General features: G+C 38.6%; 1 protein-coding gene and 1 pseudogene across 2 annotated transcripts; both read left to right on the forward strand.

Moving 5' to 3' along the window:
- The first annotated feature begins 1,458 nt into the window (after nucleotides 1–1,458).
- Nucleotides 1,459–4,004, forward strand: LOC127639170 (YEATS domain-containing protein 4-like; annotated as a pseudogene).
- Nucleotides 4,005–6,104: 2,100 nt separating this feature from the next.
- LOC127639106 (fibroblast growth factor receptor substrate 2-like) lies at nucleotides 6,105–24,896 on the forward strand. 2 transcript variants are annotated; one of them, XM_052120951.1, is made up of 7 exons: nucleotides 6,105–6,294; nucleotides 16,774–16,873; nucleotides 16,994–17,085; nucleotides 19,470–19,656; nucleotides 20,463–20,600; nucleotides 20,680–20,843; nucleotides 22,086–24,896. In XM_052120951.1, the coding sequence occupies exons 3-7, from the start codon at nucleotides 17,020–17,022 to the stop codon at nucleotides 23,025–23,027; spliced, it is 1,497 nt and encodes a 498-aa protein (XP_051976911.1). In that variant the 5' UTR covers nucleotides 6,105–6,294; nucleotides 16,774–16,873; nucleotides 16,994–17,019; the 3' UTR covers nucleotides 23,028–24,896. The 2 variants fall into 2 exon arrangements, with proteins under 2 accessions (XP_051976911.1, XP_051976912.1); XM_052120952.1 differs by lacking the exon at nucleotides 6,105–6,294 and adding an exon at nucleotides 15,252–15,372.
- Nucleotides 24,897–25,103: the final 207 nt, after the last annotated feature.

Genomic DNA, 25,103 nt, shown 5'->3' on the forward strand with positions numbered 1-25,103 from the left:
ATAACTAATTGAAAGTGAAAATAATATTAATATATTATATTATAATGGCAGATGTTTGACGTTTTGGCCTTAAAGGACATCTGAGTAACTTTTTTAAAGTGATGCAGAAGGGTTAAATAGTTAAGTAGTAACATTTTGTAAATCTTATTATTTTTGGAAACATTAAATTACAAATATGGAATACATATTTCAGTACAATACTTGTATGCTTCTACAATATTTTCTTTATATATCCATTAGTATTATATTAGAGCAAGAGCTTTCACATTGACCACTGCAGAAGTTAAAGTTTACATCAACTCTTAAAAAGTAATTAATTACTAACTACCAATTACATCTTCTACAGTGTAATTAGATTACTGTACTAGGGTTAGGCATTACTCTGTCTGAAAAGTAATTTCATATTGTTAATTACTTTCTAAAACCCACATCAACCTCGATTAGATGAACAGTTTCATGTCTATCCTTGTACTGTCCTTTTAATTCTCTCCAATCATATAAAATCAAATAAATTATTCATGATCTGGACAAAGAATTTAAAGGGGCAGCATTCAATTAGAAAACATGCATTTTAACATTAGACATTAAATTTAGATTTTAAATTCACTATTGTTTTATACTGAATCGTTCTATAGTTTGTACAGTATTTAATGCAATAACATCAGAAGTAACTGTAATTAAATTACTAAAAAATGAAGAGTATTCCCTTTTATTTCCCTCTTCAAGGAAAAAGTAATTAAATTATTATTTTAATTTAATTATTCATTATTTAGTAATGCATTACACCCAACACTGCTCAGTATTAGTGTTGGGTGTAATGCATTACTAAATAATGAATTACTGTAATTAAAATATTTTCTCATTGAAATATTAAGGGATTACTTAAAGTAATTTAATTACAGTTACTTCTGATGTAATTGCATTAAATACTGTATAGACAATAGAACAATTCTATATAAAACAATAGTGAATTTTAACGTCTAATGTTAAAATGTATGTTTTCTAATTTAATGCTGCCCCTTTAAATTCTTTGTCCAGATCATGAATAATTTATTTGATTTTATATGATTAATTTGAAAGAATTAAAAGAACAGTTTCATGTCCATCCTTGTATTTTTCATCTGGTTGAGTTTGATCAGGGTTTTAGAAAGTAATTAGTAATAACTAATGTAATTACTTTTCAGACATAGTAGAGTAGAGTAATACCTAACCCCAGTACAGTAATCTAATTACACTGTACAAAATGTAATTAGTAGTTAGTAATTAATTAAATTACAAACATCGGCTCAAAATTATTTTAATAATCCATTCAAATTGGAAAACAGAATGCCTCAATATTGCTTCAGAAAAGAAAGAAGCATGCATTGTACAACAAATATTTCCTAAGAAAAAGTTTTGCGGACTCTTAATTTGAAACAGCTTTTCCTAACTTCCGGTTAAGGTCTTAATGAAGCCGACTTCATGCCGCTACATTCAAAGGCTTTCATTGGAGAACATACATTTTGTCCTTAATGGCATTTACAGTAATTCACTTCAATTTAAAACTGTTCTCATTGTATAGAAGCCATTACAGATTTAAAACGTTACTCTGTTTATACTATGTTTAAGAGGATGGCTGAATTTGGTCCAGATTCGGGAGGTCGCGTGAAGGTAGGCGTTTATGCCATTGTTATTTAGCGTAATATTCTTACAGATTTGAGCATAAATATATTCAAGACTTTTGTGTAACTATGAACTCATGTGGTCACTTTATCTCCAGGGAGTGACTATCGTGAAACCCATCGTGTTTGGAAACGTAGCGCGATATTTTGGCAAGAAAAGAGAAGAAGATGGTCACACTCATCAATGGACAGTTTATGTGAAGCCCTACAGAAATGAGGTTGACAACTAACTAGTTTTGCTGTTTAATTTAAAGTGGTGTATACAAATGTGCACTCAGTAATTTTTGTAATAATTTTTATTTATATCATAGATCTATATTGAGAGGGTCACTTAATCTCAGGAACTGCCCTGTTATTGGACACTTTTACTCATTGATTAAATTTAAAGGGACAGTTCACCCAAAAATGAAAATTCTCTTATCACTCACCCTCATGCCATCCCAAACGTGTATGACTTTCTTTCTTCTACAGAACACAAATTAAGATTTTCCGAAGAATATCTCCGCGCTGTAGGTCCATACAATGCAAGTGAATGGTGACCAAGAAGCTCCCAAAAGCACATAAAGGGAGCATAAAAGTAATCCATACGACCCCAGGGGTTAAATCAATTTCTTCAGAAGCGACATGATCAATATGAAGTCCTTTTTCTTATAAATCTCCACTTTCATTTTCACATTCTTCTTTGGTTTTTGGCGATTTGTTTCGTGCATATCGCCACCTACTGGTCGGGCTACAGGTCAAAGGTGGATATTTCTAGTAAAGGACATGAATATCGATCTGTTTCTCACCCAGACCTATCGTATCGTATCACTTCTGAAGTCATGGATTAAACCACTGGAGTTTTTGGATTACTTTTACGCTGCCTTTATGTGCTTTTTGGAGCTTCAAAGTTCTGGCCACTGTTTACTTGCATTGTATGGACCAAGTACAAGGATGAGTAAATTTATGTGGGACTTATTTTCATTTTTGAGTGAACTGTCCCTTTTAAAATGACTGACTGTACCTTTAATATGATGTCAGGAAAACAAAACACAACTGGTATACTGACCTTTTCCCTCATTTTTAGGATATGTCTGCTTATGTCAAAAAAATACAGTTTAAATTGCATGAAAGTTATGGGAACCCGTTAAGAGGTATGCAATACAACAAATCTTATAAATATCTCTATTATAGCTTAATATCATTGTAGTTTCATGTTTTCATGGTTGTGATAGGATTCACTTATAAAACCAAGTATTCTTATTTCAGTGGTTACAAAGCCACCGTATGAGATAACAGAGACTGGATGGGGAGAATTTGAGATCATCATAAAAATCTTCTTCATTGATCCAAACGAGAGACCGGTAAGGATCACTACATTCCTTCTCACCGTGCAAATGAATAGGCCGCAAGTTTGGAAAATGCATTTTTGATGTTGTGCATTTGGTTTTTGCAGGTCACCCTGTATCATCTTCTGAAGCTGTTCCAGTCAGACTCCAGCGCCATGCCAAAGAAGACCGTTGTATCCGAGTTCTACTGATGAGATGGTGCGAAGTTGATCAGAGCAGCACAAAATGACAATTGAGAGTATCTTACAACATCATGGATGCTCACGGGTGTCTCACTGTGTACAATAACCGTTCTCTATCAATGCAGATATTTCAAGACCCTACAGCAATGATGCAACAGCTTCTAAACACCACCAGGCAGCTGACATTAGGTGCTTACAAGCATGAGACAGAGTGTGAGTCACTTGCTTACTTTATAGCATTTTAAGGCTGTGCAGTAGGAGCTCTAGAGTAAATACTGAGAGATGCATGCTAATAAATCGTACTTATTTAATCAACAATCGTAATCTAAACATTCAGTTATCTTGCAGTTGCAGAGTTGGAATTGCGGACACGAGAAAAACTGGAAGCAGCGAAGAAGACGACGAGTCTGGAGATCACAGAGCTGAAGGATCGACTGAAAGCCTCCAGGGAAAACATCAACTTCCTTATGGGAGAGATACGCAGACTGGAGGACGACGACCAGATGAAGGAGCACTGAGGATGTTCACAACATCAGACGTGGAACGCGTCCTGCGGCGTGACTTTGGACCTACCCATCACTCTTGACATTTGCAGGATTTGTTAGACTTTGAAAGGAAAAAGTGGGTCGGAGCATATTGGTTTTGTGGTTTTGAAAATTAAACTTGCTCGTAAAAAATAATAAATTTCAAAGTCATAGCAAGAACAATGTGTCGTGATGTAGAACTGCCTTTTTCAATCACATGCATTCATTCATTGAGCCTTTGAGTTCACATCCACTCACCATAAATGACTTTTTTGGTATGAATAATAAAACATTTTCTTTTTTACAAAAGTTGTTTTCCTTCAGTTTTTAATGCTATTTTAAGCTTGTATGTTTTTTTTATCCCTTGTATGAAAGATATTTGCAAAATGCTCCCAAACTTGTGTGCATTTATGTGTGTGAAAATGGTACCACTTTACAATAAGGGTTAATTTGTTCAAATTAAAACATCATTTAACATGAACTAACAATGAACAACACTATGAGAGTATCAACATGTACTAATATATTTTTAAAGTCAAAAGTTGCATATGGTAACATTAGTTAGTGCACAATTAACAATTGTATTTTTAGAAGTATTTTTCCGCTCTGTAGGTCCATACAATACAAGTGAATGGTGACCAGAACTTTGAAGCACCAAAAAGCACATAAAGCATAGTCACAATCCACAAGACTCCACTGGTTTAAACTACAGTGGTCTTCTGATGCAATACAACTGGTTTTGGATTATAACAGACCATAATATAACACATTTTTCACTATAAGTCTTGACATCAGCAGTCTCCTTGGCGATCATGGTTTGACGCTTGATTACACTTCCTAGCACCATCTAGTGCTCTGTGCATCAATCACTAGGAGGTGTAATCGAGCTTGAAATCATGATCGTGCTTAGAGAATGCAATTGCAAAATGTACAGTGAAAAAAAAGTTATATTTTGTTTGTTCTCATCCAAAACTGATTGCATCACATCAGAAGACATGGATTAAACTTGTGGATTACTTTTAAGATGCATTTTGGAGCTTAAAAGTTCTGGTCACCATTCACTTGCATTGTATGGACCTACAGAGCTGAAATATTCTAATAAAAATCTTTGTGTTCTGCAGAAGAAAGAAAGTTATACACATCTGAGATGGCATGAGGGTGCGTTAATAATGAGATCAATTAATTATGGGTGCAACTATTCCTTTAAGCAAGCTACTTGAAGGTGGTTTTAAAATCAAGAAGTGGCAAGATAACACCATCCCACCTAAATAATGCGCACACATATGTAGATCTAGTTATCTTGATGGGGACTACACTCTTTAATTCTTGTCAATTGTTCTAAAATTAAGACAAATTAAGTTTAACCCTTATATCATAATCATATCATAACACACACGTTTGCATTTTCAGAAGTGCATAAAGATATTATTTTGTGTGTTTATTATTAATTTTGTGAATGTGGTACACTTACATTTATGGAGTTATGTATGTGACACAATTCTGCACGCACAAAACATTTTTCTGCACGTGCATGATTATATTTTGAGTTAAAAATATGCTGCATGCTCAAGATGATGTTTTGAGCACACAAAAAGTTATTTTGCACGTGCTTGAACTCAGTTTTGTAAAGCAATGCATATTCTTGAAAAGGTACATTCATTTTGAGCAAACGAAAATAAATTTTGCGCTTGAATAAAGTTTATTTGAATGTGAATTTGCTCAGAACTCTTAACTTTTGTCTTCTCCTACCCATTCTTCCAGAAAAATAACTTTTTGCATGCTCAAAATATCATTTTGTGAACGCAGAATTGTGACACAAGTATAACTCCATATAAATGAAGCTCTCTCTCTCTCTCTCAAAGTACTTTATTTGCATGATTTTGTTTTAGAAGCATTAATACACAAAACAGATAATGACAAGACAAATAAAAATAATAAAATAGTAACAAATAACAATCAAAATATAATTAAAATAAGGTGCCAGGTAATTAATCAAATCAAATAAAAACTATAATAACAATATACACTATAAAATAAAATAAGCATTTAACAGGTCATTATGAACATAAGAAAATAAAAGACTGAAGTACAAAATCTCTCTCTCACACACAAGCGCGCGCACACACACACACACGAACACACACACATACACGCACACACGTACACACACACGCACACACGTACACACACAACACACACGCACACACACACACACACACGTACACACACGTACACACACACGCACACACAACACACACGCACACACACACACACACACACACACACACACGCACACACGTACACACACACGCACAAACGTACACACACAACACACGCACACACACACACACACACACACGTACACACACGCACGCGCACACGACCCGGATGCAGTAGTAGTAATGGAGCAGCATTGAATGTGTTCGAGCTCCTTCACTTTGAAAAAGTTTGGCTGTTTGGAGTCTATTTCAGGGACTTTCTTAGGAGTGATGAGTCCTGAGAAGGGATTTCGTACATCTGACTGGAAAAATACTCTTTTATTGCCCTCATCTACACAAAGAACCACATATTAAAATCAGCTCGTGGAGATGTGACTACAGTAAGTACGCATTTAACGCTAAATATTATATAATACAAACGAGCCAATACTTTGGGGCTATTTTGTTTATTGTTTTTCTCTATTGAGTGTGTTAATGTGGTGCAAAAACAGCGATTAAAACTTATATTTCCTCTGGCGTCACAAAGCATGACCTCATCTTTATTATGAGCCTGTGTGTTTAGATAAACACAGATTTCATCAAAGTTTTCTGATAATAAACTGACAAAAATCATGTGGTTGATTGTGTAACTCGTTTTGGGTAGTTATCTTGATATAGGGGATGAAGTTTGGGGTGTTTCTATATGATTATGAGTTCCCTTAAATGTTTTAGAAGATAGAAAAAAATACAATAAATGATTGCTCATAAATAGATTAAAGAAAATTGGATGTGGTGATTGTTTGGCATTAAGGCGAATAGCTGAGGGTTTGGTTGCCATCATAACCCTCAAACATGGTTGACATTTATGTTATACTACTGTTTAATAAAGTTATAATTAACCCTTGCATTGTTCATCATTAAATCATGTTCCCGGTCAAAAGTGACCGGAAACAATAAGCATGTGATTCTATTCATTGACATGAAAGAAAAGTAACACATTTAAATTAAATAATGTAAAATGTATTTTGGGTGGTTTTTGGACCTTTTCTATTTTATTTACTATTTACCCAGATGTGCTTGAAAATTGACTTTAAAATTTCTTATATTTTCTCAAATATTGAACCAATCCTAATAAATTATAAACTGTTTGAAAGCTTAAAGAATCAAACACCCAGATGCAATTACAAGTATAAACACTAGATGGCTACAGAGAGCAACTTATTTTGTAGATTTTGTCAATTTCTGCATATATATATATATATATATATATCATTATCAAAGACTACTTTTGTCAAAGTTTAATATTTTGTTTGATTTGTTTGTGGTTATTTTTGTCTGTTTTTGCATACCTGAAAGGAGTAGAATAACATTTTTTAAAAAAAACCCAGATGCAATTACAAGTATAAACACTAGATGGCTACAGAGAGCTACTTATTTTCTACATTTTGGAATTTAACCTAATTTATCCCTCGTTGTAACTAGATGAATGTGTGCGAGTGTGTGTGTTTGTGTTTTGCACGCTTGATGTTTGGTAGTCTCACCCCTTCATGTCTGACTGTGTGTGTATTTTTTGCATTGTGGCTGTTTTATAGATTTTATATAATAAATAATGTTTATTTATTTACTTTTTTAGTGTTTCCCATTCATTTCCTATGGCGGTCTCTTTTGACCGGGAACAGTAAAAGTGTAACTTTTTCTACCACTTAAATGGTCGAATCACCTACAATCTTTGTGTGCGTTCAGATATAAAACGGACAAAAAGTCGACAAGTCTCGTACCCGTCAGATAAAGGAAACCAGTTTTATTGATGATACTATATTTATATCGGTCAAAAATGACCGAACAGTGCATGAGGGTTAAGAGTCATTGAGTTTGTAAATGAACGCCATTAACTGATCATTCATTAGCTTGTAGTATTTATTTTTGTAGGCAGACTTCCGTTCACATTACCTGATAGGACCTATATTTAAATATCCCAGTTAACCCAAATGGACATGCCCACATGACCAGGATTGTTTGGTTTTATCATCCTGATGTGTTCCTCAGCACTTTTTACCAATGCAAATGCTCAGATATTCTGAATTTGTTGTGTGAATAGTATCAAATATGTGTTTATTTCAATTCGGCAATTTGGTGTACATCGCATTTGCACTCATTAAATTGTATCATCCACGACTCCGCATAATATTGGCCATTCGCTGACCAGCTGTCTTCACATTAAAAGCGGTATCAGCCATTAAAAAAGCTACATCAATAGAACGCGTCTTGATGAACTGACTTGAGACCTGCTGCCCAAAGTCAACTGGTTGTAGATTGATATGCTTCTTGATGGCATGGAGCTTATAAGTACATATTTGGCACTTTGTGAACAGGCGTGGTGTGTTTTTAGGTCACCACACCTGAAGTCATGGCAATTGACACTGTTGGGCATTAACTGGACGATTGCACTTAATTGAAGGACCTTTGGTGTGACGACAAAGAAAAAAACACAACCTCTTTCACACTGATATATGCTGTTGTAGGATTGTACAAGTCTGAGTAGAAACTAAAGGCAAGTGGCTGGAGGGGCAACACGTCATGCTACTAATGTGCTTGTGTTGATGGCAGGACAGCATAGCTAAAGAGGGGTCCATTACGAGTGACTCGGCACTGCCTTCATGGCTCCCGTTATTACATTTGACGTTGTCTCTGGCACAATTCACATTAATTACTTTTATCAGCAGAAAGATGCTTGGAATGCATTGACTTGCTCATATTATTATTGGGAACGTAAATGAGTAGTCCTCACCGTCTTGGCTCCTGGACAGTGTCTGTGTGTCATCTAGTTGATTTGTGCATGTTTGTGGGTTGGCTTGCCATCACTGGGATGATGCATCAGTCATGCACCCATGAGCTGTGGGTGTGTTTAGGAATGTTAGGCTTTTAGTTGTGTTTTCAATTGCAGATACCGATATCTTGAGAGCACGGTGACCAACGGTCGACTCAAAATTGCTTAGGACTTATTTGACAAAATAAGGACTAAAACTCATCACAAAATGAAAACAGAAATGTCGTTTTCATTTGAGAAGGTTGTAGGTAGATTTTAGATCCGACATTAGGAGGAGGAACTTATGTTAATCTGCCGAATGAGCACTTTGGACATGGATTGTTGCGTATGTTTTATAGACGATGAAAAGGTATTCAGGACTGTTTTATGTGGTATGCCACTTTGCAAAAGAGTTTTTGTTAAACAGCAGTCAGAGTGTGTCCGCAAGTAACCAGTTTGGGTGGTGATACTGTTTTGTGAATGTATGCAATGCATGGCAGAAAGAGTTATTTTTGTATTTTTTTTGCACTTGGATTAAAATGTGTGTTGATTTAGAGGCTATTGTGAAGTCTGTAGAATAAAGGAAGAGTTGCGAAGGCCATCCAGATATTTTCATTGACTCTGTTTGCAGTGAAATAGCTTTGATGCTCTTGTGAAAACTCAGCGTCTCTGTCATTCTTCCATCATAATGGCAAAGCTGGAAGAATTGAGCTGAATAACCATCAAAGTCTTTCAGCAACGTGACAGTGCGCCAGAACCTTTCACCACTTAACCGTCAATTTGATTTACGATTTGAACGATTTTGAGCCGAAAGGCACCCTTTTTTGTCAAGGTATCAGGGTAACGAATAAGTGGGACAATTTTAAATGTAAAGTTTAACTCAAGAATAGCTCACACTCAACTCATTGTAGCCCTTTAAAGGGTTAGTTCACCCCAAAATGAAAATTCCCTCATGCAGGACTGTTGTGATTTTTCAATTTGGCCATCGATTGTCTCTTTTAGGGCTTTCACCATTAATTGTCATATATTGTCATTTTTCTAAAAGGTGCATTTGCGCTTCATACACCTTAAGAAGTCATTTTTATGGGGCCTGGGTAGCTCAGCGAGTGTTGACGCTGACTAACACCCCTGAAATCACGAGGTCGAATCCAGGGAGTGCTGAGTGACTCCAGCCAGGTCTCCTTAGCAACCAAATTGGCCCGGTTGCTAGAGAGGGTAGAGTCACATGGGGTAACCTCCTCGTGGTGGTGATTAGTGGTTCTGCCTCAATGGGGCGTGTGGTGAGTTGTGAGTGGATCGTGGAGAGTAGCATGAGCCTCCACATGCTGTGAGTCTCCTCGGTGTCTCCTGATAAGTTGCGCGGATTGACGGTCTCAGAAGCAGAGGCAACTGAGACTTACTCAGATTTGTGTTTGCATGTTTACTTGTTGTTTAATACCCGTTTGCAGTCTCTTTATCCTATCCCTGCTCACCGTGCAACGAGTCAGAATAAGTTTTTTTTAAATCAAGCTTTTTTTTTTGGCCCAAATATGTACAATTCTGTAAAATTCATTCATGTTATCCACTATGGAAATCATAGGCCCTGTATTTCACTTTAAAACTAAAATAAATAAAATCATATTTTTCATGGTGACCATTAAGATTTGTTGTATTATTTTCATGAATATTAAGCACATTTTCCTTTTAATTGTTATTACTGTAATGCACCTGGACATTTTACTGATGTTTTATGGGTGTAATTTGCATTATTCTCAGATTTGCAATATTGTACTGGAGTCATTTTCTACGGTAGGAACAAATTTTGTTATTTATTTTTTGTTGTTTTGGGTGAAATGAAACCCAGACATGAGATTCACCCCAAAGTTTCCTTTATTCAATTATAATTTTTTTAATTGAAGGTTTGTATTAGACGTAATTTACATTGTTTACCGTTAAGAAAAGTGGATGCATTGGTTAGTCAGATTTTAAAAAGGTTGAAAAATACATTAGAAACCATAAAATAAACAGTTTTGGAAGGCAAATACTCCATTTCTAGCTTGAAGTCAAAATTGTATTTATGCTCTTCAGAGTTTGTGCAAGTAAAAAAAACAAAACAATCGATTTTACCTCCGACACAGTGTCTCTCTTTCTGGTGGGAGTTACAGTAAACTCTGGCGGGCTTGTTTGAAGTGTGTGAGTCGCTCCGCATACACCAGCTGGCCATACTGGGAGTGTTGGGTTAACGGGGTGACACGACAGCGTGAGGAAGAACTCTCTCTCTCTCGCTCTCGAAAGCACAACATTAGTGTTTTTCCCGGTGGGCCGAGGCACTATGGGACCGATCAGGGGCGGACTGGCCATCAGGAGAACGAGCGGGCCAGTGGGTTTGCCGCAAAACGCCCCCAACAACTTTTGGCACACCAACCCCCCCTCAAGTTTTGGGCCAGTTGCCATTTAAAATCCCAGGCTGATTTATATTCCCAGCCAGCCCTGCCACATACACTGGAGTGGCAGCTGTTTGTTGCTTTTACACACATGGCTGATCATACTTGCAAAATAATTGTAGCATTATAAGTAGCCTATTAGTGAAGTCATTTATTTTTCTAATTGCCAATAGCTTTCCAATAGACTGTGAGCTCATGCCAGCCAAACTAATCCGTAGGATATTTCACCATCTGTATGAAATACTGTATGCTGTACTGTAGTGGTGCAAACAACAAAACCTTCATGTCCCTTCATCCTCTGCACTTGATAAGAACCCACATCCATACATCTCAGATGATGAATGGCATTTCCCCTACACTCTGAAAGTTTATTATGAGTGTCTAATCAATAGATCAGATATGTCCTTTCCTCTTGCATTTTTGAGGACAACCATTAGTGAGAGCTAGAGCATTTAATTCCTGTCTGGACTGTTTATCTGTCAGAGCCATTAAAATGGAAATAAATCTTTGTTGTAATGAGTGGGTGTGCCGTGGCGCTTATTCATTGCCAGTTGGAGTCAAGCTGTCTGTCATATCTATAGCCCTGCTTTGGGAATAGACGGTTTAAAGCAAGCTTGCATTTCTGCATCCTATTTTTCCAAACCCAAAAGCTCAAGAAACCAATGGTTAATTGGTGTTTACATTCCAGTGCAAAGGAATGAAGTGTATCTTTTATTTTGAGTTGGGACTGTGGCGTTCAATAAGGAAAGAGTGTCAGGCAGGAGTTATTGGAGAGTAGCTGTTTTGGGGCGTGGTTTTTTCCCAGGGTTGGAATGTGTCAAATGTTCACCAAGTGCCACCACAGGAGTGAGCCGGTGGGATCCTGGATCGATCCACTTCTTTAGCAGGTTCACACAGTAGATCTGCTCGCCCCTTTGTCGGCCCAGCTGCAGGACTCTGTAGTTAACTGGGCTTGCATGGTCGACTACTATATAGGGGCCCACCACATAGCCAGGAACTTTGAGTTGGGACAGTGACCAGTACCTGGTTTCTTGGGCGGAACTCCTGGGGCTGGGCCGCCCGGTTATAGACTTGTTACTGGGCGCGTTGGGCTTCCTGCATGTGTTCTCTTACCAAGGACATTACCTTCTCGATTCTCTTCCTCATGTCCTCTACATGGTTGATAATTGACCGGTGTGGTGAAGGCTGCTGTTCCCAAGCTTCTCGGGCCACATCCAAGAACCCAGGGGGTTGGTAACCTGACAGCGGTGAAGCCTGTCAAGGCTTGGGGAACTTTGCGGACCCCAAAAAGGATGTAGGAGATCATGAGGTCCCAATCGCACCCGTCTTCAGTGACCACCCTCCGGAGCATCCTCTTCAGGGTTTGATTAAACCGTTCTACTAGGCCATCTCTCTGGGGGTGGTACACAGAAGTGTAACTCAAATGAAGATTTTTAGAAGCATTTCTCAGCTCTTTTGGTCCTACAATGCAAGTGAATGTGTGCCAAAATTTTGAAGCTCTAAATTAGATTAGCCCTAACACTGTAATGGGAATGTGACACTACAATTCTCAGTTATTCAGTTGCGGTACTGCTAATAAACTGATAAGTACATGTATAACTCAAATTGGTAAGATGTTGAACTAAATTTAAGACGATGATGTTTATTTTATATAGCGTCTTTCCCAAGCTGCATATTTCATTGATACAAACACACACACAAAAAGTATCAAGACATCAATATCAAGTATCTGTTAAATCTGAGATGGTAAGTGAAAATGTGTAGAAACAAAATATATGTTTTAGTTGAGATTTTAAAGCAGTTAAAAGGAGATATTGCAAAGATTAAGAGGTAGTGCGTTCCACAGTTTGGGAGCAAGGACACCAAATGACCTACCGCCCACTGCTGCCATTTTAAATCTAGGGACTGACAAAAGTCCAAGTTCAGAGTTCTGAGAGGCCGAGGTTTGAGATATGGGTGAAGTAAATCAGACAAATAAGTTGGGGCAAGACCATGTAAAGCCTTAAATGTTAGGAGGAGTACTTTGTATTTAATATGAGATGCAAGAGGCAGCCAGTGGAGATCATGCAGAAGAGGTGTAATGTGATCAGAACGCTTAGCAAAATTGCATGTGATGGCATCAAATGGCTGTTAATATGAGCTCTAAAGTGCTAGTTAAGAGCCTTATCCTGACTCACTCTTTCCAGCAGAGCGTTTATACTACTGGAATTCTTCACAAATGCAGAATAACACTTAAGTGCTCCAATGACCCCACACCATTCCCAGAATGCAAATCCAGGGAGTCAAAGATTGGCTGCTATATGACAAGCCTCTGCAGAACCAATAGAGGAGGAGTGGGCGAGTGAAAGAGAGAGATAGGCATTTTTGTTTAAAACAATATCTACCTCTCCATCCACACCCTGTGCCCTCTGGAATGTGAACATTGTGCGGGGGAGAGACACAGTGGCTTCAGCCATCACAGTTTGCAACACACACATAACCCACATCTTTGGGTGGATGGGTGTTTGAGGGTGATGATGTCAGAGGAGTGAAATCTTAACAAGAGTAATTCCCCGGGTTTTGAGTGTAAGTGTTTGACGAGTTATCCATCTTTCCTTGTTGGGCTAAGTACGTAGTATACAGTATGCATCTCGTGACTAGTGGTTTCCCGATATGAGGCATTTGCCAATGCTAGGGCTGCATGATTAAGACAAAATTCATAGTTGTCGATTATTTCCCTTGATATTGTAACTGTGAATATTAACGCCAAAAAAATAGAAGTTACTTTATGTACTTATTTGCATGGTTTATTTAGCTATGATTATGAGTCCGCTCCTTCTTTACAACTGTTTTATTCTCTGACAGGACGTGAAAAGCAGCGCACAAGCGGCAGCGCACAAGCGGCAGCGCACAAGCGGCAGCGCACAAGCGGCAGCGCGCATTTCTAGCGGGGTGTATAGACAGTGTTTTCTGTCTGCTGGCAAGATTTGTGCTGAAATTGATTAATAGATAAACGATACATTTCATCGATCATCAGTTATTCATTAACATTTCTAATGAGACGAATTTACATTTTAGTCTCTGAATCGCCATTTCATTGCACACACGTCTGCGATTAGTAGAATACTCAAACGCTGCAAATCTTGTTGACGCAAGCGGAGTAGACTAAAAAGGATTGCTGTAATCAACAATTGTCATGATTAGTTAATCGTGGCAGCCTTAATTGCAATGCTGATTACCGTTTCAATTAATTGTGTAGCACTAGCCAATGCTGATACCGTTATATAGAGATCAAGGTGGCTAATGGCCAATATATTCAATTTAGCAAGTACGATTTAATAAAAATGGGAAAGAACGCTTTACACAATATTTACTCTTAAATCTTAAAACTACAAATATGCATTATCCTTTAGCAAAGCTATTGGTAGGTTTTGAAAATGACACTGTAAGCGTAATGATGACCATTTATGTTAAACGGCGAATGGGGCACAATTATCGACCAATGCGATAAACTCAAAATAGCCAAATCTGAAACAACTTCACTGATTGGCGGACGTCACAGAGGACGTCACTTATTTTGCATTTACTTATTTTTTTCAGTGCTTAAGCATTGTATCCAATCACAGACATGTCCGCTGAACACATACGTCAGAAATGGTGCGACACAACTAGAACATTCCCTTTGTAATATAGCAATAAAATAGCAATGAATTAAGGATAACAGTTCTTGGCTTGCTTTTGGAAGTGTGGCCTACATAAGGTAAAATCCCCTCACTAAATAAGTTTTAATATATTGTCAATTCTATTAATTGAAATTAATACTTGTGATTACAGTATTAAGGGTAAATGATCAACAGTTATGTTTTGGCATAATTGTGCAGCCCTAGGATATAGTATGATGAAAGAGATCAAGAGATCATTATCTAGAGACGACGGCATGATAACATCAGCTTGTTTGCAGCTTTTGTCCTCTCTGTTGTTATAAGCTCAGGAGTCGTGTGACCTTTCAGAGTTTAGATTAGTGTTGTAATATGAGTCACAGTGAGGCTGAATCAAGCTCTGTGATTTAGCAGAGCATTGCAGGCTAGTCATGTCCTCCCTCATTACATGGGGTGATAATTGCCCAAACATGCAGCAGGAATGAGTGGAGCCAGAGCCGCTGACTGATCGCCGCCGCTAATCCCACCAGATCTGCTGCCGTACAGATTCAACACTGACTGAGCGAGTGAGGTTGTGGAGGCTCTGACTAGATGGGAGTTGCTGATTTTTTGGTGGGCGTTTGCTGTGGACGCTGATGAAATCATAATCGGCGCATTGTGAGACTGACATTATGCAGAGTAAAGCGTACACTACAGTATTCAGAACACACTATATCTGTAGTGCTGTCTTAAAAGGATAGTTTACCAAGAAACGACAATCTTACAATGAAAAATCCAAGATTTGATTGGGAATTGGATTATTAGGGTAGGTGGCTTTATCATGGGAAATGTGCTGATGAAAATAGAAAATATACCGTGTGTGTTGTAAACCCTGTGACTCATGGCGCAGGTGATTCAAGTAAGAGTTTGCTTTTAGTAAAACCTTTGTTTATGTAAACCTGACTCTGGGAGTATCCCTGAAATGATTGTAAATCCGTCTGATATCTGGGTGAATCAGCATGTTGTTTGTTTCCTGTAGAAAGATGAACTGTAAACTAGAGCAGAGCTTTACTGGAGCTCATTAATTATTCACGTTTCATCCTCATGAGGAGACATAATGAACTGTGCTTTAGGTCATGCTGCAAACTTATTTAATGTTGTCTTTGGCCATTTTTGTTAATATTCAAAAGAGTTTGACTCCCAAAAGGATTATTTTTAATGCCGTTCACACAGAATGTGTGAATGTGTTTAACAACCAGACACAGTGCTGCAGAGGGTCTCTAGCCAGGGTTTTTTTTGTTTTTGGATTGTCCCCCAATTCCCAGTGTGTTCCAAGTCCTCATGGTGGCGTAGTGACTCGCCTCAATCCGGGTGGCGGAGGACGAACCTCAGTTGCCTCCACATCTGAGACCGTCAATCCGCGCATCTTATCACGTGTCTTGTTGAGCGCGTTACCGTGGAGACGTAGCGCATGTGGAGGCTTCACGCTATTCTCTGCGGCATCCATGCACAACTCGCCACATGCCCCACCGAGCGCGATAACAACATTATAGCGACCACGAGGAGGTTAACCAAACTTGACTACCTGCCCTAGTAAACGGACCAATTGGTTGATTAGGATGCCTGACTTGTTATTTTGTTTATGCTTTTTATATGAAATATCTTGCTTAAACCAATGGAAATTATTTTTTATTGGCAATCGATTATAATATGGATGTTCTTTAAAATGCTAATGGTAAGAAAGTGTGCGTGAGAGATATTGTAGACTGCGTTCAAATCCAAGAGCGCATAAATTATGAAAGTGTGCAGGGCAGCTATGGGACTCGATTTCTGGTCTTTGCTCACGCTCGTCTTAAAGCGACCAGCCTAATCTCAAAACTGTGGTTGATCCATGTATCTCTGATCTTCTGCCCTTTACTCTGTGTAAACAGGCGCTTGTCTGCCAACAATGCAAACAGGTACCTAGTGTCGGTCTGCACCAAGAAAAGTTCCTAAATTTCTTTTAAAAGTCTCTCTCTCTCTCTCTCTCAATAGGAAGCTGATCTCTCTCGCTCCCACACAAACACACAGAAACGCACACATGGAGGTGCAGGGTTGAGGTGTGACAGCAGTGTGTGTTGATGGCTGGATGTAGGTGAGCACTGTGCCGCCCTCTGTTGGACATTCAGAGTAAAAGCTAATCTATAAATCGGCTTATCTCTCCCTTTCCTGCCCTTCTTTTCCCCTTCTCTCATCTCTTGTTTGCATTACGCAGGGGTCAAATGGTGTGTTAAAGGCACCATGGGGAGCTGCTATAGCTGTCCCGAGAAAGAGATCATCCCTGACAACCACCACAATAAATTCAAGGTGAGCATCTCTCTTTTGAGTATTTGACTGCTTATTGGAAGTTAAGGTAAATGTCATATAATGCGATTAAGCATAATAAAATAAGCCATTTAGTTACAATCTAACAAGTAGAAACAGCTCTCACATTCAACTTTACATCCCTTATATGAGACTATATGCACAGCAATTATGTAAAATAAAAAATTGCTGACAGTTAAACAGTTTTACAGGTATAGATTTTTGTAAAAGTACATGTTTACATGCCATAAAATCATTGGAGATGCTGTTATTAAAAGTTTGGTTCTTCCATTTTCCAGTAATAATATAAATCAACTGGGAAGATTCAGTTAATATCAAACTTCATTGGCAAGATAAACTCAAGTGTACATTGTTGAACACTATACATACAGATTTTACACAAACTGAATGCTGAAGTATAAAATCTCAAAACTATTATTTTATCTTGCTGCTGTTCATTCTGTATTGCGTGCACACAATGGGACTCTCTTGCGTGGTTTTGCTTTAGACACTGGTTCAGATGAAAGTGAGTGAGCATTTTTGGGCAATGCAAAGACATTCAGTAACTTTTCGCTCGCACAACTGGTTCACCTCTTGCGGGTGAAGTCTCCATTCTCCGTACAGTAAATCCACTCCCGTGGTTATTATGCCTTGGACATGCAACGTGCTTGTCCAAAACTCGTTGGCCTTAATTATTAGGCCCCTAGAAATTCTTATGAGTAAAAAATATCTGAAGTATATTCCCATTCATATTTTACATTTTTAGTGCACCTAGGTGACTAGGAACATGCAATTGTTCAGCCATCACTTCCTGTTTTACGGTTGTATAAATATGAGGGAACACACAAGACAAATTCCCTTAAATCAACAATCACAGTGGGTTAAGACTAAAGAATATAGTTCTGATGTGCAGCAAAAGGTTGTTGAGCTTCACAATATGGGAAGTTGCTATAAGAAATTAGCCAAAGCTTTGAAAATGCCCATTTCCACCATCAGGACAATAATTAACAAGTTCCAATCAATTGGAGATCTTAAGAATCGGACTGGAAAAGGATCGTGTCACTGCGCTATGTCTATATTGTCTCTGCGCACATGGTTCAAGTGGATCTCCAAAGGATCACAGCTGGAGAATTGCAGAAATTTGTTGGGTCTTGGGGTCAGAAAGTCTCAGAAAATATCAGACATATAGATATACATTACCACAAGGTGTTTGGGAAGGTATCAAGGAAACAAAGCCTCTCATCCAACAACAAACTCAAGCATCTTCAGTTTGCCAGACACTACTGGAGCTTCAAATTCGACCGGGTTCTATGGTCAGATGAAACAAATAAAAATAGATTTTTGGCAGCAAACACCAGAGATGGGTTTGGTGCACACAGAGATGAAGTACCACCCAATGCCCACGGTTAAATGTGGTGCTGGATCTTTAATGATGAGGGGTTGTTTTTCTGCCAGAGGTCCTGGACATCTTGTTCGGATACATGGCGTCATGGACTCTATCGTATACCAACAGATAAAAAATCTAAACCTGACTACCTCTGCTAAAAAGCTTATAATAGGCCCTGATTGGATCTTACTGCAGGACAATGATCAAAATCAACATGATGGCCAAAGTACTGCCATGGCCATCCCTAGTCCCCTGACCTGAACCCCATAGGATACCTGTGTGGTGAACTGAAGTGGAGAGTCCACCAACATGGACCTCTAAATTTGAAGGTTCTGGAGAGATTCTGTATGGAGGAATTGTCTCAGATCCCTTGCCAGGTGGTTTTAAACTTCATTAGGCATTATAAGAGAAGGCTCAGAGCTGTTATCTTGGCAAAGGGAGGTTGCAAAATGTGTTGATTAAAAGGGTGCCACTAATTATGGCCAATGCGTTTGGAGAAACATATTTATTTAATAATGTTTCAAATGTTTTACTTCAATTAAAGGTTAGATTTTTGTGATTTTATTGAATGAAAGATCAACAATGCAACAATTTTTTTCACAGCCTTCTTTGCTTATATTTACAAAGGTTGCCAATATTTTTGGCCACAACGGTGTATGCGTGTATATATATATATATATATATATATATATATATATATATATATATATATATATATATATATATATATATAGTTTCAGGAATTTAAAAACACGGATACTGCATTTATTGCATTATTTTTTAACATGCTAAACAGACAACTATTAATCACAGAAATGAACTGTAATTTTCCCAGCCCTACTTCAAACTAATTTAAATTATTTAAGCATAAGCCTCCAGATCAATTGGTTTTTAAGGTCACAAGAAACCCCAATTCAGTCAAATGTGTGCATCACACAGGTCAGATTACTGGATTGTGTTTAGAAGTGTGTACAGTCTAAAACTAATGCGCTGTGTGTAGGTGATAAATGTGGATGACGATGGTAATGAACTGGGCTCGGGCGTGATGGAGTTAACTGAGGAAGAGCTCATTCTGCACACGTGCAAACGCGACGCTGTGAAGTGGCCCTACCTCTGCCTGCGTCGCTATGGCTACGACTCAAACCTTTTCTCTTTTGAGAGCGGCCGGCGCTGCCAAACTGGTCAAGGTGAGACTTTTGATTCACTGTCTTGATGCTCTTGATCTCTCTGTAGTGCAATTTTTATTTTATCGTTATTATTTCATTGTCTACAAAGTAATTAATCTACTCAAATAGTCTTAAATTCACCCATGTGCCATCTGCAGCCAAACGCCACATTAAGATATGCCTCTAATCATCATTCTTTTGTCTGTACTCTCCCCATTAACACTCCTTTATACACCCATCTTCACAGTAATATCAGTGTCATCATAAATGACAAAAACAGACTGTAATTGATGCATATTATGATAGCATGTAAGTGCATTAGCGTCATGAATCCAAAATGTAAAAGAAGTACTTCGCTGTGAGTGTGTCGGGGCCTTCAAGTGTATTAGGTTAGACTCAGTCCTTTATAACATGCTGGATGAGTGACAGTTCTCTCTATCCACCCTGTACTGAGATCAGTGCTGGGAGGAGACGCGATCTCTGCTGGCTTATAAAGGAATATATGACCTGTCGATGTGTAGTATACATGGTGCAGTGGTTGTGGTTAGCTAGTGTTTTAGTGCTTAAAAGTCAACATGACTCAAAATGAACCTACTGTATTTACTTTCTGAATATACACACTCCTGGTCTTATTACAAGCCTGTTTTTTTATCTCGTAACCGTTCAACAAAATGTAATAACTTGCACCACCTTCAAATCTTCCTGTCCATAATTACTGTATGACATTACAGAAGTAAAATGGGTTGCAGACGTTTCATTTTGACACTGCATTCAGTTGCTTGACTGTTTTTGTGCATGCTCATAACCCTGTCACTCTTTCTCCGCAGGTATATTTGCATTTAAGTGTGGGCGAGCTGAGGAGATCTTCAACCTGCTGCAGAACATCATGCACAGCAACAGCATCAGTGTTGTGGAGGAACCAGTGCTGGAGCCAGAGCTTCCAGTCACACCACACACTCCTACCAGTAAGAACATAAGCACGCACACACGCACGGTTCAAGTTCAAATCCCTTTACTAACTCCATAACCTCTCTCTCTCCACAGCTCCTGGTTACTCTATCCCAACGGCAGCTAACGGAATCGGGCGTTACCCATCGTTTGGCGACGCCTCGTCGCGGCCTTCGAGCCGGCACCCGTCAATGGGCAGTGCTAGGTTACCGTCAGTGGGGGAGGAGTCAACACACCTGCTACTGCTCGATGATGAAACGGTATGCATGTGCACTGTACTACATGACACTGTTTTTGTGAATAATCCGTTGGACTTTTATTTAAGGTATGCTATTATATTCTAAGCATTTATTACTTGTACAACGGACGAAAAAACGGTGGAAATTGTTATAGACTTGCTGTATATTGAAGGAGGGACTCATTTGATTTTGTCAACGATAATTAAGACGATTCGAAGACGACGCATCATGCAAAAATGAAACAGAGAAATAAATATTGCAAGATATTAACTGCACCGATACGGTTTATTTATTGTACTTTATTTAAAGAAAGAAAAATCTAGAAAGAATTGATTTAAATTATAGTCGCGTAAAAAGCTGCGTACAATGAACTTTACTAACGAGTTAAGTATCTCACTTTAACACATCCTATATATGTGACATTAATCAGCTAAATCCACAACATAAACTTCAAACTTTTGCACATAATCGTCTACTAAAATTGTATTGTCGTCGAATAAAATTATGTACCATTTAATTCAGTGTGAAGTAGACTAAATTTGAAGGGCATTTTCATCAACTGTGAAAATAAAGGGATATTTCACCCAACAATGTAAATGCTCAAAAATGTCAATACAATGCAAGTGAATGGTGACCAGACCTTTGTAGCTCCAAAAATCACATAAAGGAAACATGCAAGTAATCCACATGACTCCAGTGTTTAAATCCATGTCTTCAGGAGATATATAATAAGGTGTGCAAAAGAAACTGATTAAAATGTCCTTCTTTACTCTAAATCTCCACTTTCACTTTCACATCTGAAAGTGAAAGTGGAGATTTAGAGTAAAAAATGCACTTAAATATAGATCTTTTTCTCACCCACAACTATTTTATTGTTTCTGTAGATATAGATTGAAGCACTGGAGTCTTATGATTACTTTTATGTTTCCTCTATGCGATTTTGGAGCTACAAATGTTTGGTCACCTTTCACTTGCATTGTAAGGACCTACAGAGCCGAGATAGTCTCCTAAAAATCTTAATTTGTGTTCTGCTGATGAAAGAAAGTCATACATATCTGGAATGACATGAGGGTGAGTAAATGATGACAGAATTGTAATTTTTAGGGGAACTAGCCCTTTAACACCGGTGGGCTCTTTTGACTCTTTTTGGCAACCAGTCAAGAGTACCCTAGCAACAACCACATAGCAACACCCTAATGCTATGGCAGTGAGTTTCAAATGAGCAAGGTCATATTCTTCATACCTTATGTAATGTCTTTATAGGTGCATACTTACGTCAACACGACGGGTCTGCAAGATGAGCGACGCTGTCGCAGCAGTGGCCACGCCCCTCTGGAACTCCGGAAGTCCAGTTCAGAGAGCACAGTCCCGGCGTTGCCCAATGAGGTCGAGCCGAGGGTGGTTTTGGAGCCAGAGAGTGCCAAGTTTGTGTTAGGCCCTACCCCTGTACAGCAACAAATGCTGCTTAAAGGGAGTCAGCAAGAACTCTGTGAGCAGGAGTTAGGCACGGTTAGCTCTAGTGTAGAACACGTCGCCTCTCCTGCCAAAACTGTAAACGGCTGCGCGGGAACCGCGACAGACTGCGACACCGGTTACGACAGTGACGAGCACAAGGAGGCGTCGCACGAGCATTACAACGGCGTAGCTCCTCCTACACGCAGCAGACCCCCAGTGCCTCTTCCCGATGCCCACAATGCCAATAACTCCGCCCAGAGGCGGACCGCACTGCTCAACTATGAGAACTTGCCGCCGTTGCCTCCTGTGTGGGAGACTCGCAAACCGTACAGCAAGGCAGACGAGGAACGCAGGTCACCCTCTCTCAACGGATTCCACGTTCCACATTCCCTCGACCCCCAGCACAACTACATCAACACGGAGAACGTCACGGTGCCGCTCAGCGTGCACAACCTCCAAAGCTCCGGCGCTCAGCCTACAGTCTTCAACTTTGACCTCCAGAGACTCGGGGTGGGCGACCCGCACCGGCAGCTCAACTACATTGAGGTGGAGATGGACAAAGTATCGGACTCCAGCGGGCCTCACACCCCCACCACGCCTTTACCGCCAACCCCCACGCGCCGGACAGAGCTGTACGCGGTTATAGACATCGCACGCACTGCCGCTATGTCCAGCCTGCAGAAAGCACAGCCACGTGACGACGGCACATCCAGGAAAACTCGACACAACAGCACGGACCTGCCCATGTGACCTCACACTGAACGCTGCTGCAGTTCTTTTATGAATTTAGTAAAGTTGGTTTTGCTCCTCCCAAAATGCATGGGTGAATCTCATTAAAACATATCCGGGTCACATTTCACCCGAGCATTTAAATAGCATTTTTCATGCCAGTTAAACAATTTTGATTTTTCATTAATTCAGCCGGACTTTGGGAATTTTTTTTTTTTTAATTTATAATTTTCCCCAATTTTTCTCAGCGGTGATTCTGATTGAAATAATTTCAAGAATTTAAATAAGCCTAAATAAAAAGCGTGAATAAATCCTTTTTGCAATTTAATATTTTTTTTACAATTTAAAAAGCTAAAATGAAAAGGCAGCGCAATAGATACAACCATTGTGAATACATTTTTTAAATAAATATTTTTCCTATTTAAATAAGCATAAATGAAAGCAAATACAATACCATATGGCAAATACCATAGCAAAAAAATACATTTTAATGCATTTATTTTAATTTTTATTTAAATAAAATTATTAAAGGCGATACAATTAATACTGCCATCGTAAATGGATACTTTTTAAATTATAATATTTTTTTTTTCAACTTTAATTAATTCCGCCATGAATATTCCTAAAGTTCCTTTAATTTTGTGGAAAATTAATGAGAATAAAATTTTGCATTTGTTTTTACATATTTAATTTTATTTTTGCAACGTGTGAAATTTGACCAGGATATGTTCTTAAACAAGTGTAATAAGATTTACCTGCATACGCTATGCAAGTATGCATACTACATTGTTTTACACACTAGTAATGTACATCTGTGCACATGTACACTACGCATGCACCCCCAGTAGTGAAAACACATGAAGTGTGCGTTTAAGTCACGTGAGGTAACAGAAGGTACTGAATGGGGTAAAACACAACACCGGTTTTCCAGACCTCATTCACAAATGCTGTGATTTATTATATATATTTTTCTAAATATCACTTACTCGAAGTAATACACTCATTGTGCACTTGAGAGCAATAAACGATGCTCACTACGGTATTGTAGAATCACACGGTACACTGCAGTCACTTTATATCTCATTCTTACTCCATAACCCGGGTGCTGGTGTCTCCGCCTGTGTTTCAGCTCTACACCTGCGCTGGACTCCAATTGACGGCGTCTCTCAGAGCAGCTCTTGGTGACTTGTTGCAAATGTCACGTTGATCATGGAAACACTAAGTGAGTTTTAGATCATCCAGTGCATCGGCACGACGTTAGACTCCTCATGAGGATGTGAATAAGTGTATTTTGCTGTATCAGGTGCTGCGTCTGCCTTCCTTTGCATCACTGTGTCTTACAGGCAAATGTGACAGCGTGAATATTCATACGGTTTCCAATCAAAGGTCAAATCTGTTTACTCTAATTGCATCATCAACATCTTATTTTCGACCCTTTTGGGAGAGTGCAAATAGAGGAACAAACGAGTGCTTTTGAAGTAATCGTAAAAATCGAGATCATTCGCCAAATCCTTTTTTTATAGGACGCATTGACTGAAATATCTCTCATATGAGTCGGGGATGCATTTAGTGTGAGAGGTTCATTCCTGAGCGAGTGTGCCACAATTTATGGACATTGTACAGCTACTAGTTTTCATATTTGCATTTGATATATTGGGTATCGATGATCAGTTTAGTGAAAATGTTTGTATTTTTAAAACGAGACAAAATATTGTGTATTTTCTGATGTGTACACGGTTACATCCTCTGCCATCGGTGCCAACTGTTTTTGTAACATGGCAAACAATTATTAAAAAACTGATAAATATGTTTGTATTCAGTTTCTGCACTCAAGCACGGATCTTTCCTGTGTAAGGAAACAGATTCATGGAGATTATAAGTGTGTAGTTGACACAGTCATATAGAAGTGCATCAGGTTCTGATGGTGTTCTTTTAGGGTCATCCTGTGTGAAGTCAACTAGAGGTCCCCGGATCAAAATTTGGATTTCAATCTTTTCTGGTGAAAATACATAAAGAATAATCCAGTCAGATCAAAAGATGATATTAAAATCTTACACCGAGATAGTTAGATCTAAAATCAGTTGACTTCAGCACCCC

Source organism: Xyrauchen texanus, chromosome 47, assembly GCF_025860055.1.
Source record: "Xyrauchen texanus isolate HMW12.3.18 chromosome 47, RBS_HiC_50CHRs, whole genome shotgun sequence".
Lineage (NCBI taxonomy): Eukaryota > Metazoa > Chordata > Actinopteri > Cypriniformes > Catostomidae > Xyrauchen > Xyrauchen texanus.